This window comes from Micropterus salmoides, unplaced genomic scaffold (genome assembly GCF_014851395.1).
Source record: "Micropterus salmoides isolate LMB-PRFRI ecotype aquatic unplaced genomic scaffold, ASM1485139v1 Ms_hic_scaffold_8, whole genome shotgun sequence".
NCBI classification, from domain to species: Eukaryota; Metazoa; Chordata; class Actinopteri; order Centrarchiformes; family Centrarchidae; genus Micropterus; species Micropterus salmoides.
The window spans coordinates 4,067,983-4,084,007 of NW_024044570.1; the positions used below are offsets into that span (position 1 = coordinate 4,067,983).

General features: G+C 42.6%; 2 protein-coding genes across 3 annotated transcripts; both read left to right on the forward strand.

The window, feature by feature from the left end:
- The first annotated feature begins 2,137 nt into the window (after positions 1–2,137).
- On the forward strand, positions 2,138–5,858 carry LOC119893284 (E3 ubiquitin-protein ligase TRIM21-like). 2 transcript variants are annotated; one of them, XM_038705326.1, is made up of 4 exons: positions 2,163–2,268; positions 2,939–3,030; positions 3,133–3,246; positions 3,853–5,858. In XM_038705326.1, exon 4 carries the CDS (start codon positions 3,862–3,864, stop codon positions 5,503–5,505), a length of 1,644 nt encoding a protein of 547 aa, XP_038561254.1. In that variant the 5' UTR covers positions 2,163–2,268; positions 2,939–3,030; positions 3,133–3,246; positions 3,853–3,861; the 3' UTR covers positions 5,506–5,858. The 2 variants fall into 2 exon arrangements, with proteins under 2 accessions (XP_038561253.1, XP_038561254.1); XM_038705325.1 differs by lacking the exons at positions 2,939–3,030; positions 3,133–3,246 and having other exon boundaries at positions 2,138–2,268.
- Positions 5,859–10,455: 4,597 nt separating this feature from the next.
- Positions 10,456–14,253, forward strand: LOC119893286 (nuclear factor 7, ovary-like). The gene is made up of 2 exons (XM_038705327.1): positions 10,456–10,602; positions 12,209–14,253. The coding sequence occupies exon 2, from the start codon at positions 12,218–12,220 to the stop codon at positions 13,853–13,855; it is 1,638 nt and encodes a 545-aa protein (XP_038561255.1). The 5' UTR covers positions 10,456–10,602; positions 12,209–12,217; the 3' UTR covers positions 13,856–14,253.
- The last annotated feature ends 1,772 nt before the right edge of the window (positions 14,254–16,025 follow it).

Sequence of the window (16,025 nt, forward strand, 5' to 3'; positions counted from 1 at the left end):
TACATCCACTGACTGATGGGAATTAATATTTCAGTTTTCTATGAAGGATTTCTGCTGATTCAAGGGAAAAATCTACAGTTTTCTGAGTGAAAGGCTTGTCTTTGTTTTAATTATTTTAATCATCCGCTCCCCTGAAGGATAAATCCAATTAAACTTATTAACAAGTACTTTCTTTATCTGCCTAAACTATTATAAACACATAAGAGAGGTACTGTTACAGTGCACAGTGTTCCTCTCTGAAAAGTCTTCTAACATAAGAGATAAAATACAACAACGTGTCCTGATATGTGGAATTCAGTTGTTGTGTCTTTAGTCCCTGAAACTTGGTCTTCGGGGTTAAAATGCTGATTGCAAACCTCCACCTACGTAGCAGAATGTAGGTTATTTAAAGTTAATTGAAAACAGTGAAATTAATAAAATCAAAGCTTAAAATGTAGAAGTACAAGCTCATTTGACTGATTCCAGATCAAACTGAAGCGTTTAAAGGCAACATTAATGCCTTAAATTATAATAAAAGTAAGACCCACTTGATTATAAGCCGGAAATCAGTGGGTAAAACTTTCAAACATATATTTAAAAGTCTTTTTAAAGACATTTAGAATTTAAAACATTTGTCACAAGAATTTAAAAATACTTCTTTCCAGTTTAGCACCAAGAAAAGATTTTCTTTGGATTTTATCTAAATTTAAGGCCTTTAATTGAAGCCATTTTAGACTTCAGGACCTGCAGAAACATTTACAATAAAATCAAAAGTTTGCACAGTCTTAATAACTCAGACACAAAACGTGGTCCACATCATCTCAAGAACACTTATCTTCCAAAACCATTGTCAAGGTTATGTAGCTGTATCAGCTGAATTGTATGAGCAGCACCCAGGAAGTGCTACAACTGCACACACACACACACACACACACACACAAACAGCATTCATCGATCCACCACATTAACGTTAGGTAAGTTAACTAATAACAGATGCAATTTAACAGGAAAACAATACTGTTACAGTTCCGTTAATGAGAACGTATATGCTGTTTTCACTCACCAGGTAACGTTACGACAGCATCAGCCTCATCTGGCTCCTTTTCTGTAGTTTCTGTAACCTTAACCTTCATGTCATCTGCTGCAGCCCGTGTCACCAGGAGCGGCAGCAGATTCAGCTGCAGGCTCACATCTCCTTCACATCTCCTCGAGTAATTCACATCAGTTCATTTCAAACGTGCGCAAAGTGACAGCCAGGCAGCTGCGTTGTTGTTTGGTAGGTGACGTCAGATCCCGGTCACAGGCCACGGAAGCTGCAAATGTCAGTTCACACAGACGGGGTGAATTTATGAATGAACGTGTGAAAGTTCTGTCACAAAACGATGTTGTTACGTATCATCGCGCTGTTTTAAGTGAGTATAGGGAAATCTTTGACCGTTCCTAGTGGTTATATGGCGTATACCTGCGTATCACGTAGACTACACCACTGTTTAGAGTTGAGATTAAAAAGCAACAAATGAACAGGACGAGAAGGTTCAGGTCACATTTTTTCAGCTTTAGACCTCCATTTCCTCACGTCCTGTTCTTGTTGAAGTTAGAATCGTGCATCAAATAAAGAAGCACCTCATCCCCATCACATTTATGCTGCTGCTGGTGGCATCACTGGCTCCCAGTGTGTTTTAGAATTGACTTTAAAATTCTATTGATCACTTTTAAAGCTCTTCATGGTCTCTCGCCTTGTTATATTTCTGACCTTTTAGTCCCATACGCACCAGCACGTACCTTGAGATCCTCGGGCAGAGGTCTGTTGTCTGTTCCAGAGTCTCGACTGAAAACTAAAGGGGACAGAGCGTTTGCTGTCAGGGCCCCGAGGCTCTGGAACAGCCTGCCCGAGGAAATCAGGTCGGCTGAGTCAGTGAACTCTTTTAAGTCCCTTCTTAAAACATACTTTTATGGGAGAGCCTTTCCCGATCTTATTTGACTTTATTTTATTCTATTTTACTAATTTTATATTAATTTTTCATGCTCTTAACTTGTTTTTTTAAATTATTCTTTACACTTGTTAAAGCACTTTGTAACTTGTTTTTGAAAAGTGCTCTACAAATAAGGATTATTATTATCGAGAGGAGGAGCAGCAGCAAAGGAGGAGAGCTGCACCGTCACATTTCCTCAAATGAGTGACAGCAGAGCTGCAGTCGAGACAAGTCTCTCTGTTTCTCTGTGAAGAAACTTTCAACTGAATCCATCAGGTTTTTCTCAACAAAACAGCAGAATCTCTGCCAAACCCTGGTGAGTACACGGCCCTACAAAGCCAAAATGCTCTGACTCAGTATTTGGTCAAAGTTTAGTTCAAACCAGAATCTGACTGTTTTACATCTGTTTTACCAGATAAAAGATATGATGTCATAGAAAAGTGTCTTTTTCTATAAAAACTACATGTACATTTAGCTGGAACTATAAACAGAGTTAAAACCGAACCCCAGTGACTGCAGCTGCTTTGTGTTTCCAGTATTAAGTCAAAACCTGAGCTCTACTCAAACAGGATGTTCCTCTCTCAGCGCGAGCCTTTTTTAAGCTCCACTGTTGGCCGTTGCGTTGATGAGAGAAGCTGTTACAGTTTCCTGCAGTCCAGAGCAGCTTCCTTCTTTTCTTCTGCACATATAATGTGTCTGATTCTCTGCTCTTTGTATCATCATCCTCCCTGTCTCTGTCTCCTCTTTGTCCAAACTCATTCTCTGACACTAAAGGTTTTTGCACAGAGGAGGTGATTCTTCTTTTGCTCGACTCCCTCAGACGTTTTAATAAAACTAATAATAAAGCCAAATACTGGCTATGTTTAGCCGACTTTAAAAATATTTTCACTCTGATCACCATAAAAGCAACAGAGTAGTATAATGTGAAAATATTGCGATGACCCCTGTGGGGCCCTGTTGTGTAACTTCTGCTTACTCTCATTAAGGTTAGTCATGAACACCAAGTTTGTGCTGATTACTTAAGCCTGGCAGTATTGCAGTTTCCTGTCTCTTCTTTCCCCGTCACCGCACTCCACGGGTATGTCTGAGGCTGTTTTGAGTTCTCCGTCGTTTTATTTCTTAACTTTATTGGTTTTCCTTTGTGAAATGATGTTGTTGTACTTTCAACATGGTGTGCCAGATCGTGGAGGAACTCAAAAGAAAGGCAAAGTACTGCAACTGTGAAGAACTGAAGCTGGGGAGTTTGATTGGGGAGGTAGCCTACACCTGTCAACTGTAACGCAGGTGTCCTGAGGTGAGCTCAGGGAGGACAGAAACCCTTTCAGTACAATATCACAACAAATACATACACAATATAATACTAATAGTCTAATTCTTACAATATTTAGCATAAATTGTTTTTCTTAATGAAGGTTGGCACCTGTTGATAGGCTACTGAATTTTCTTATGTATGAAGTATGTAGGAAATATTAACATCCACATCAGCACCTCCTCTACCTCCTGCCCTCTCTCTCTCGCCACCTGTTGTAGTAGCTTCTGTATATTTTGCATCTTTTATTTGTCTTATTGTCCTTTTCATTTCTCATAAACTTGTGTGGTTTAATGCTTGCTAATATAATAATAATTTTAGGCTCGGCAATAGGTTATCATATTTTATGAGAAATAGTAATTTTCCCCAGGCAGCCAAATAAATGTTTTGGAATGAAAATTATTTTCTGAGCTCATAGAAATACCAGCACTGAACTGCACATCTGAGCTCTGCTTCACTCGCAGCATAGTCCAGGACCTGTAACAATGTAGCTCAGGATGACTCTCCTGATATTCCACTAATCATTATTTGATTTTATGAATTAAAAGAAATCAGTTTTGCTGTTTCCCTTTTCACCCTTTCTGTCCTCAGAGTGTGGATATGTCTGCTGCCAGCTGTCTGCTGACTGAAGATCAGTTTCTGTGCTCCATCTGTCTGGATGTGTTCACTGATCCAGTCAGCACACCATGTGGACACAACTTCTGTAAAACCTGCATCACTCAACACTGGAATATTAATGTCCCGTATCAGTGTCCCAACTGTAAAGAGGTTTTCTACTCAAAACCTGAGCTGCAGGTCAACACTTTCATCTCTGAGATGGCTGCTCAGTTCAGACAGTCAGCTCAACAGAAAGCCAGCAGCAGCAGCTCAGAGCAACAAGCTGCCAAACCAGGAGAAGTTCCCTGTGACGTCTGCACTGGAACCAAAGTGAAGGCCCTGAAGTCCTGCCTGGTGTGTCTGGCCTCCTACTGTGAGACTCACCTGGAGCCTCATCTGACAGCTTCACGCCTGAAAAGACATCAGCTGATCGACCCTGTGGAGAACCTGGAAGGCAGGATGTGTACGAAGCACGATAAACTGCTGGAGCTGTTCTGTAAGACCGACCAGATGTGTGTCTGCATGCTCTGCACTGTTTCAGACCACAAGACACATGATGTTGTTCCTCTGAAAGAAGAATATGAAGGAAAGAAGGCCGAGCTGGGGAAGACAGAGGCTGAAACTCAGCAGATGATCCAGAAGAGACGACTGAAGATTCAGGAGATCAAACGCTCAGTGGAGCTCAGTAAGGAAGATGCAGACAGAGAGATAGCAGGTGGTGTTCAGGTCTTCAGCGCTCTGAAGGAGTCTGTTGAGAGAAGCCAGGCCGAGCTCATCGACACGATCAAAGAGAAGCAGAGAGAGACAGAGAAACAGGCTGAAGGCTTCATCAAAGAGCTGGAACAGGAAATCTCTGAGCTGAAGAAGAGAAGCTCTGAGGTGGAGCAGCTCTCACGCTCTGAAGACCACCTCCACCTCCTCCAAAGACTCCCGTCCCTGAACGCTGCTCCACCCACCAAGGACTGGACAGAAGTCAGCGTCCGTCCACCTTCATATGAGGGGACTGTGGGGAGAGCTGTGAATCAGCTGGAGGAGACGCTCAGTAAACAGATGAAGAAGCTGCTTGAGGCCGAGCTGAAGAGGGTCCAGCAGTATGCAGTGGATGTGACACTCGATCCTGATACAGCACATCCCAACCTCATCCTGTCTGATGATGGAAAACAAGTACATGATAGTGACGTAAAGAAGAATCTCCCAGACAATCCAGAGAGATTTGATACTTGTGCTGTTGTCTTATCAAAGCAGAGTTTCTCTTCAGGAAGATTTTACTACGAGGTTCAGGTTAAAGGGAAGACTAAGTGGGATTTAGGAGTGGCCAGAGAGTCGATCAACAGGAAGGGAGTACTCACAGTGAGGCCTCAGAATGGTTACTGGACGATATGTTTGAGGAATCAAAATGAGTATGAAGCTCTTGCTGACCCTGCAGTCCGTCTCTCTCTGAAGTCTCAGCCTGAGAAGGTGGGGGTGTTTGTGGATTATGAGGAGGGTCTGGTCTCCTTTTATGACGTTGATGCTGCAGCTCTTATCTACTCCTTTACTGGCTGCTGCTTCACTGAGAAACTCTACCCACTCTTTAGTCCTTGTCTTAATGATGGCGGTGAAAACTCTGCCCCTCTGATCATCTCTCCTGTCAATCACACTGAGTAGAACAACCATTTGATTTTATCCATTTAATGTAATAAATGTACATTGATGTATTTTTCAGATGCTGAAAATGTGTTTTTCTTTGATGTTTTCAGATTGATTTGATCTAATGTCGTCTAATTTATTCTAATAACTGCATTTCGTTCCTTCAACACTGTTAAATCATGAGAAAACAATGTTCTCAGAAATAAGAAGCATTTGCACGTTCCTTAAATTCTAAACTGTTTATATTCTGATCATTGTTTCTATAAGAAGTGTTGCATACTGGCACAAATTACTGAGGAGCAGTTTATAAATGAGACAAAAGTCTTTTGTTTTCTCTCTTTTTCTTTTTAAATAAACAAAAGCAAAATAAAGTTTTCTTTGTGTCTGATTAAGTTATTTTGTTATTGATTGGTATCAAAGCTGAAAAACAGCTGATGGTGTTTCTAATGACACCAAATCATGTGATTAAAAACACCATCAGCTGTTCTCAGACGTGACTCGAGCTGACGAGCTCCAATCCCCCATCACATCTGAGACAGTCTGCAGTGGAAGATAATGTGGTGTTATTTAAGGTCTCCTGCTCCTGAAACTTTTTGCGGTGTGTGCCGTTTAATTATTCTAAAGTTCAAGTGGATTCCAGAGACAAAAGTAACAGTAAAGGCAAAACATAAACAAGAAGTAAACAAAAGACATCAAAGACTCAACAAACAAGAGATTTACCTCAACATCTGCGTAAGTTTGATTCACTTTCCAGCTATCACAGTTTTTTCCATCTTATAAATCTCCACTTTGAGAGAATGTTTCAGTCACCTCAAAGCTGTGCTTCAAAGTTAGTTATCAAGCATCATATTCCTAATTTGATTAAAGTGTAGGACTACATCTTAAGTGTCAGTCTTAGTGTTGATTCACCACACTTTGCTGTGCCGCAAACAGGATTTTGGTTGACGATGTATGCAAGGACCAATCACTGAACAGATTTCCTTATTTAAGAATATTCTCAGATAAATTCACATTGAATGGTGAAATTCCTACGAGGAGTTTATATTCAACAGACATTTAACAATAAAGAATTTCCGAGGGTACACATTATGATATACACATTGGAAATGAAAGATATAAAGATCAACTTTTTTAATGAGTGCCAGTAATTGTGGCCATTACTCCTGGTAAGCCGGCTATTTTCAAGAATTGTGTTTGCTTCTGTCGGATTACGGATGGTGTAGTCAGGAAGTCGATGAAACGCGTGACAGTGTGTGGAGCTGTAAATGCCATGATTCAGTCAGGACAACTTTGATCAAAGACTGTTGTGCAAAATTATATCTGGCGGTATGGTTCTGTTCTGGGATCTCCCTGCCCATCCACGGGCCTACGCAGAAAGCCATGAGGCGGGGAGAGCACACCTCTCTGCTCTTCCACATGCCTACGTGGAACGCCATGAGGCGGGGAGAGCACACCTCTCTGCTCTTCCACGTGCCTATGTGGAAGAGCCGTAAGGTAGGGAGAGCACCTCCCTGCCCATCCATGTGCATACATGGAAAGCCTGAGGCAGAGAGCCGCAGCAAAGAACCCCATACAGAACAGAGCAGGGGTGCAATTTACATGCTTAATCAGATACTAGATGGGCACTGAAGCACGATGTTAAACGAGCCTGGCACTGAAGACTGTTTATTATCAGGATGCAGCCTCTGCTGCCCTGTTATCGCCTCCTGCACACAAACACACATGCGAGCTCATACGCACAAACAGTGGCATGCGCAGAGATAGGTTGTAGACACGTTGAAGTGAAGGTAACTCCAAGCCACTGCAGTATGTCCAACAAAGCCTCAAGAATAAAAGACATCTTTGTCGAAACATCCATTAAACGAGCATTACATGTAGAAGGGGTTAATTGATCCACTCTGTCGATGTCTCTCATCCTCTATGTTATTAAAAGCACACTGCGCCAACGCTAGCTTGGCATTTAAATTCACGTTTATTCATCTAGCTGACGCTTTTATCCAAAGTGACAATTACTACATATGTCAGAGGTCACACGCCTCAGGAGCAACTAGGGGTTAATTGTCTTGCTCAGGGACACATTGGTGTCTCACAGTGGCAAAGCTAGATGTACAACAAGCAAAATGAAAGCTGTCTGAAGTCTAACCGTTAAACTTAGATTGCCATGTATCTTCAATCTGCACATAGTTACCTGCACTGAATCACACAGACACAGAGGGAGGGAGGACAGGAGCTAGCCCGGAACGCCCAGGACAACCTCCCCGACCCTTTATGCGCTATGTGGAAGTGCCAGCAGGAGGACCCTACTGAACACGTATTAGTCAGTTACTCCAGATCACCTGAGTGAGGCTATTTGAATTAAACATACTAGTTTGAGTTGACAAAAACCCAGCAGTTATGACACATGACAGGGCACTCATGGCCCTTGAGCATAGAGGATGGCTTGATTCTCAGGCCAAAGGTAGCGTTCAAAGACAGATGATGACCAACACTCATAGTCTTGGGTGCTGTAATGAAGCTATGGCTGCTGCAGTGATTGGCTCCTAGCAGAGAGAATGATGAAACGCTATGCAGGAGACCGCAGAATTGAAGAGGAGGCGAGGCGAGAGGCAACCCGAGCTCGAGTCATGGGTTCCCCTCATCAGAGACACTGTTTTGCTGGGGGTATTACAGTGATTTGGAACTCTCTGCCCTTCGAAAAGTCTACCTGGAAGGCCATCTAGCCGGGAGAGCACCTTTATTTGCACCTCTATTATTTGTGAAGCCTGAGGCAGAGAGCAGACCCCTCAAAATGACCACACCAGGTAAGACTCCCAGGCCCTCCATAAGCTATATGGAAAGGCCAGCGAGCCGGTCGTTCCACGTGACTGATTCAGGAAATGGTTCGTGGGTTTGGCGTGCGATTCGAAAGGAGCAGCAAAATGCAATGGACACTTTTTGATTTTAATTGAACACAATTAGATTGTATCTACAGCTTATTTTAAATGACTAAACTATTTGATCAACTGATATCAGAATTGCTTTGATCATATAACTTCACAGGAAACACATGAAATTTCAGCTGAGTAAGACTAGCAGCAGCAAGAAAGTGTTGAAATATTCTTTGTTTGACATTTTGTGTTTTTTGTAAGAATTAAACTTGGGGCTCTTACCCCAGATTACCCAAATAATAATTTTCTAAGGCAGGTAAAATCATCTCCAAAAAAAGAAACCGCCTGAAGCCCAGCAGTGGGGAAAAGTTATTTTAAATAAAAATGAATAAAATGTTGTCTGTATTATCTATAGTCACAAACCAAGTAACACAAGCACATTCACATTGACCCTGTCATTGTATCATAAAGACAGACACCATATTAATAAGTTAATCATTTATGTATTGGCATCACAAACATCATTCATTAATTTATTCAAAGCTTCACAAACTAAAGCCGTGACGCCATTATAATCACTTTGCCTGTTTTACATCTTTTGTCCACTTGATGGCACACTAGAGCAAATGAAGCACCATGAAGCTTCAGCCCATGAGTGAACCAATTGGAGGGAAAGCTTCAATGCTTCATGAAGCTTCATCTCACCATCACTAAATAGTGCTATATAAATAAAATTTGAAATGACTTACATAAAGGCATGGTGGTTAAATTTTTTGTTTGACTTTTGCAGGTGCTACAAAACGTCACCATATCACGACATGTTTTATTTGGACGGTGGTGTTCTAATACCCAGCCCCTGTGGTCGCCTGTGCTGACATTTGGCTATCAAGTTGGCAAAAGTCAACCACAGTCATCTTGAACGCACCTTTGATGACATGCGGTTAGCCCCTTAAATATAACATATATTGTTTATTTATGTATTTTACCCCAATAGATGTGGAGTAAATATGCATCACTTGGAGCGCCATTGATGTCTGTCTTGGCCAGCTGCACGGCTCTACCAGCTTCCTTGATAAATTTTAATGCATCGTTGTGTCTGAGGGATTTTTAGAGCGACATATCTCGTAGTTGCAACAGTAAAACTTTATTGTATTTGTACCAGTGATAGTAGAGGACACTAGAAAGGAGATTATATGACAACGATGATGTCACCTATTAAGGAATTGTTTTGGTCAAAGTTCACATAAATGATAAGTGTTTATTTTGAAATGGAGGGTTTTTAGAGTATAATTTCTCCATGTTGCTAGAGTAAAATGTTATAATATATGTACCAATGATAGTAGAGGACACTATGAAGGAGATGATATGACAATGATGATGTCACCTATTAAGGAATTGTTTTGGTGAAAGGTTCCCAAAAATGTTAACTTTCTGTTTAATTATCACAGTTTGAGTTTTTGGGTGCAATATTTCATAGTTGGTACAGTAAAATGTTATATTTGTACCAGTTATAGTAGAGGACACTAGGAAGGAGAAGCCATAACAACGCTGAACTAACTGCTGAGGAATTATGCTGGTGAACGGTCAAATTTCATATAAATTATGTTCACAAAACAACAAAAGAAAGGGTACATTTTGTATTTGCATTAATAACAAATAATAATAAATCATATTATTATGAAAACTAATTATTATTATTGTTATTATTAGTAACATTATATTACCGTTGTATGTAATTGTGTTAATTAAATTACTAAGAGCATTATAATAAAACGTGTAAGTATCTTTCAGGACCTTCGGCTCACTCGCACCTCGTCCTTACCATAATAACACTGCTGTATTGCGGCTGCTCTTGTTACCGCACTTCAAATCATCAGCATTGCATTGCTACATTTGTCCTGTCGTAAAGAAACGAAGTATCATCACCACCTTCAATTCAGTTGGAAACGCATTGCTGCGGGGAGATGACGTCCCTCACCAACTCGCTGATAATGTCGGCCTGCGCCAAGATAGAGAAAAACAAAAGAAAACAAAGTTACCAAAAATGTAATCTAATGAGAATGAAGGGAGGAGCTACAGTGACAGAGGAAAGCTGCAACGTCACATTTCCTCTTCTGAAAGTGAAAGTGTTTCTGAGTGACAGCAGAGCTGCAGTCGAGACAAGTCTCTCTGTTTCTCTCTAAAGAAACTTTCAACTGAATCCATCAGGTTTTTCTCAACAAAACAGCAGAATCTCTGCCAAACCCTGGTGAGTACACGGCCCTACAAAGCCAAAATGCACTGACTCAGTATTTGGTCAAAGTTTAGTTCAAACCAGAATCTGACTGTTTTACATCTGTTTTACCAGATAAAAGATATGATGTCATAGAAAAGTGTCTTTTTCTATAAAAGCTACATGTACATTTAGCTGGAACTATAAACAGAGTTAAAACCAAACCCCAGTGAATGCAGCTGATTCGTGTGTCTGGTATTAAGTGAAAGGAAAGTTTTCGGGATGAACGACATGCTTCCGTGCACCGTCGCACGAGGGACTTCGGGGTATGTTTTTTCCCGTTTGGTGGGCGTGTCTCAGGTGTTACCCAATCAGCTGCGACAAGTTTGTAAACACAAACTTGTTTGTTAAGAGGGCAGGGAAATTCATTGCTTGCTTACACTACAGGAAACCACAGTTTCTGTTGTTGGCGCTGAACCCGGGGCAGAGCTCCACTCAGACAGGAAGTTCCTCTCTCAGCGCGAGCCTTTTTTAAGCTCCACTGTTGGCCGTTGCATTGATGAGAGAAGCTGTTACAGTTTCCTGCAGTCCAGAGCAGCTTCCTTCTTTTCTTCTGCACATATAATGTGTCTGATTCTCTGCTCTTTCTATCATCATCCTCCCTGTCTCTGTCTCCTCTTTGTCCAAACTCATTCTCTGACACTAAAGGTATTTGCACAGAGGAGGTGATTCTTCTTTTGCTCGACTCCCTCAGACGTTTTAATAAAACTAATAATAAAGCCAAATACTGGCCAATAAAAATATTTTCACTCTGTTATCATAAAAGCAACAGAGTAGCAGAATAATTATTATTTCATGTGTGATGTGACAGCAGTGGAGGGATCACATCGTGTTTTTTGGAGTTCAAATTCAATTATTTTATGATTTTACAGGTTAAAATTATGATGTTAACAAGAACCAGGGGGCATGGGATGTCATCACTGATAATAAACATATTGTGATGACCCCTGTGGGGCTGTGCTGTGTAACTTCTGCTTACTCTCATTAAGATTAGTCATAAACACCTGAGGGCCCAGTTTGTGCTGATTACTTAAGCCTGGCAGTATTGTAGTTTCCTGTCTCTTCTTTCCCCGTCACCGCATGACGTTCCCCTCCACGGGTATGGCTGAGGCCGTTTGTTGTAGTAGCTTCTGTATATTTTGCGTCTTTTATTTGACTTATTGTCCTTTTCGTTTCTCATAAATTTTGTGTGGTTTAATGCTTGCTGATATAATAATGATTTATAATGGTTATAATTTTTTGAGTAATATTTTGCGAAATAGTAATAAATAAATGTTTTGGAATGTAAATTATTTTCTGAGCTTGCTGATCTCATAGAAATACCACCACTGAACTGCACATCTGAGCTCTGCTTCACTCGCAGTACAGTCCAGGACCTGACTGAGTAATGAGCTGTCTCAGTAAATCAGATGCTGAATACATGCAGACTGCAGCCACACATTCATGACAACCACAGCTCATATTTGTATTTGTATAACAGAACTCAGGATGACTCTCCTGATATTCCACTAATCATTGTTTGATTTTATGAATCAAAAGATATTTAATTACAGTTTTTTTGTTTCACCCTTGTTGTCCTCAGAGTGTGGATATGTCTGCTGCCAGCTGTCTGCTGACTGAAGATCAGTTTCTGTGCTCCATCTGTCTGGATGTGTTCACTGATCCAGTCAGCACACCATGTGGACACAACTTCTGTAAAACCTGCATCACTCAACACTGGAATATTAATGTCCCGTATCAGTGTCCCAACTGTAAAAAGGTTTTCAACACAAAACCTGAGCTGCAGGTCAACACTTTCATCTCTGAGATGGCTGCTCAGTTCAGACAGTCAGCTCAACAGAAAGCCAGCAGCAGCAGCTCAGAGCAACAAGCTGCCAAACCAGGAGAAGTTCCCTGTGACGTCTGCACTGGAACCAAAGTGAAGGCCCTGAAGTCCTGCCTGGTGTGTCTGGCCTCCTACTGTGAGACTCACCTGGAGCCTCATCTGACAGCTTCACGCCTGAAAAGACATCAGCTGATCGAACCTGTGGAGAACCTGGAAGGCAGGATGTGTACGAAGCACGATAAACTGCTGCAGCTGTTCTGTAAGACCGACCAGATGTGTGTCTGCATGCTCTGCACTGTTTTAGACCACAAGACACATGATGTTGTTCCTCTGAAAGAAGAATATGAAGGAAAGAAGGCCGAGCTGGGGAAGACAGAGGCTGAAACTCAGCAGATGATCCAGAAGAGACGACTGAAGATTCAGGAGATCAAACGCTCAGTGGAGCTCAGTAAGGAAGATGCAGACAGAGAGATAGCAGGTGGTGTTCAGGTCTTCAGCACTCTGAAGGAGTCTGTTGAGAGAAGCCAGGCCGAGCTCATCGACACGATCAAGGAGAAGCAGAGAGAGACAGAGAAACAGGCTGAAGGCTTCATCAAAGAGCTGGAACAGGAAATCTCTGAGCTGAAGAAGAGAAGCTCTGAGGTGGAGCAGCTCTCACGCTCTGAAGACCACCCCCACCTCCTCCAAAGCCTCCCGTCCCTGAACGCTGCTCCACCCACCAAGGACTGGACAGAAGTCAGCGTCCGTCCACCTTCATATGAGGGGACTGTGAGGAGAGCTGTGAATCAGCTGGAGGAGACGCTCATTGAACAGTTGCAGAAGTTGCTTGAAGCCGAGCTGAAGAGGGTCCAGCAGTATGCAGTGGATGTGACACTCGATCCTGAAACAGCAAATCCCTACCTCATCCTGACTGGAGATGGGAAAAAAGTACGTGATAGTGATGTAAAGAAGAATCTCCCAGACAATCCAGAGAGATTTAATACTTGTCCTAATGTCTTAGCAAAGCAGAGTTTCTCTTCAGGAAGATTTTACTACGAGGTTTGGGTTGAAGGGAAGACTGAATGGGATTTAGGAGTGGCCAGAGAGTCGATCAACAGGAAGGGAAAAATCAGAGTCAATCCTCAGAATGGTTACTGGACGATATGGTTGAGGAATGAAAATGAGTATGAAGCTAATGCTGGCCCTGCAGTCCGTCTCTCTCTGAAGTCTCAGCCTGAGAAGGTGGGGGTGTTTGTGGATTATGAGGAGGGTCTGGTCTCCTTTTATGACGTTGATGCTGCAGCTCTTATCTACTCCTTTACTGGCTGCTGCTTCACTGAGAAACTCTACCCATACTTTAGTCCTGGTCTTAGCGATGGTGGTGAAAACTCTGCCCCTCTGATCATCTCTCGTGTCAAACACTGAGTAGAACAACCATTTGATTTTCTACATTTAATGTAATAAGTGTATATTTGTTGCTATTGTAGATTCTGAACATTTTTTTTCTTTAGATGTGTTTCTTTGATGTGGCTACAACACACAAATTTCACTGCTCTGATTGATTTTATCTAATTTATTCTAATAACTGCATTACCTGCCTTCAACACTGTTAAATCATCAGAAAACAACGTCCTCAGAAATAAGAAGCATTTACACGTTCATTAAATGTCTGCCTGCAAATTCTAAACTGTTTGTATTCTGATCATTGTTTCTATAAGAAGTGTTGCATACTGGCACAAATTACTGAGGAGCAGTTTATAAATGAGACAAAAGTCTTTTATTTTTCTCTCTTTTTCTTTTTAAATAAACAAAAGCAAAATAAAGTTTTATTGTGTCTGATTAAGTTATTTTGTTTTTGATTGGTATCAAAGCTGAAAAACAGCTGATGGTGTTTCTAATGACACCAAATCATGTGATTAAAAACACCATCAGCTGTTCTCAGACGTGACTGGAGCTGACGAGCTCCAATCCCCCATCACATCTGAGACAGTCTGCAGTGGAAGATAATGTGGTGTTATTTAAGGTTTGAGTTGTGTTGGAGCAGCTGATATGAACACTAAACCAGAGCTACTGGTTTGTAGAGAATAAGTGACACCTGAGGATGCCCTCTAGTGGAGTTCATAACAAACTGCAGCCTGTGGCCATTGTCCATTAACCATCTACTCCTCTCCTGCTGCTGCAGCGACTGACTGAGAAAGCAGACACTGTTTCTGTGCAACTGCTGATCAATAACTAATATCTAGCGTTTGGTCTAAAAAGTTTTTATAATCCTAAAACACTACGTTCAAATTCTGAATATTGTCATATTAATTAGTGTGAAAGTAAACATAGTCACTAAAACCAAACACTTAGTCATGTGTGCCTCTTATTAGTGTCACGGTTCTGAGGTGTTGGTGTTTCATGTTTCCTGTTTTACTTTGACACTTGTCTGTCACCATTGTGTTATAAGACAGGACAGAACAGACCAAAACGCAACACTCAGTGGGAAGGAGGTTTATTGAGGTTTTATAGAGGGGCTAGGGAATTGGAGATGGAGCTGCAGAGGACGTGGATACGGAGGACCGAGGGACAGGCGAGGCGCAGGAGGTGAGGTGAGGAGCAGGGGGAGCCGGGAGGGCGCGAGAGGAGAGGACCGGAGGACAAGCCCGGCTGACAGGGCTCGGCGTAAGGCGGATTCCACCTCCCAGACCACAGAGGCGATGAGACAGGAGCGTGGCAAGATAGTGTCCGGGGGGTTTAAGGCGGTGTCTGTGGAGTGGAGTCGGGAGAGAGCATCTGCTTTGGTATTGAGGGATCCAGGGCGGTAGAGGGGGAAGTTGAACCGGTTGAAGAACAGGGCCCACCGAGCCTGGTGGGAGTTCAGTCTCTTGGCGGTTTGTATGTAGGAGAGGTTCTTATGAACGTTCCAGACCAGGAAGGGGTGTTCTGCTCCCTCCAGCCAGTGCCTCCACTCCTCCAAAACCAGCTTGATGGTCAGAGGGCGCAAGGATGGAGCTTGTTGTCCTCTGGGGAGCGCTGGGAGAGGGTGACGGAGGTGAACAGGGTTTTGAGGCGGGTGAAGGCTGCAGCGGCTTCTGGAGACCAGGTAAAGGGGATGGAGGAGGAAGTGAGACGGGTGAGGGGGGGCGGCGACGGTGCTGTAATTCCAGATGAAACGGTGATAAAAGTTTGGGAACCCAAGGAAACGCTGCAGCTGCTTAACGGAGGTGGGGGTAGGGCAATCGGCAACGGCCTGGATTTTGGACAGGTCGGTGTGAAGCCGGCCGCTGCAGCACCACGCACGTCCGTGCTCCGTGTGCTGGGCGGGGTCGTGGGAGAAGATCAGGATATCGTGGAGGTAGACAAAAAATCTTGTAGGACGTCATTAATCAGGGCTTGAAAAACGGTGATTCCGAAGGGCATGACTATGTACTCATAATGACCGAGGGGGGTGTTAAAGGCTGTTTTCCACTCGTCCCCCTCCCGGATCCGCACCAGATGGTAGGCGTTTCTCAGATCTAATTTAGTGAAGATGGTGGACCGGGAGAGGGAGTCGAAGACCGAGTCCATGAGTGGCAAGGGGTACTTGTTTTTCACAGTGATGCTGTTGAGCCCC

Excerpts from the sequence above, each read along its gene's own strand:
- LOC119893284 (XM_038705325.1), top strand. The coding sequence starts at position 3,862 with ATGTCTGCTGCCAGCTGTCTGCTGACTGAAGATCAGTTTCTGTGCTCC.
- LOC119893286 (XM_038705327.1), top strand. The coding sequence starts at position 12,218 with ATGTCTGCTGCCAGCTGTCTGCTGACTGAAGATCAGTTTCTGTGCTCC.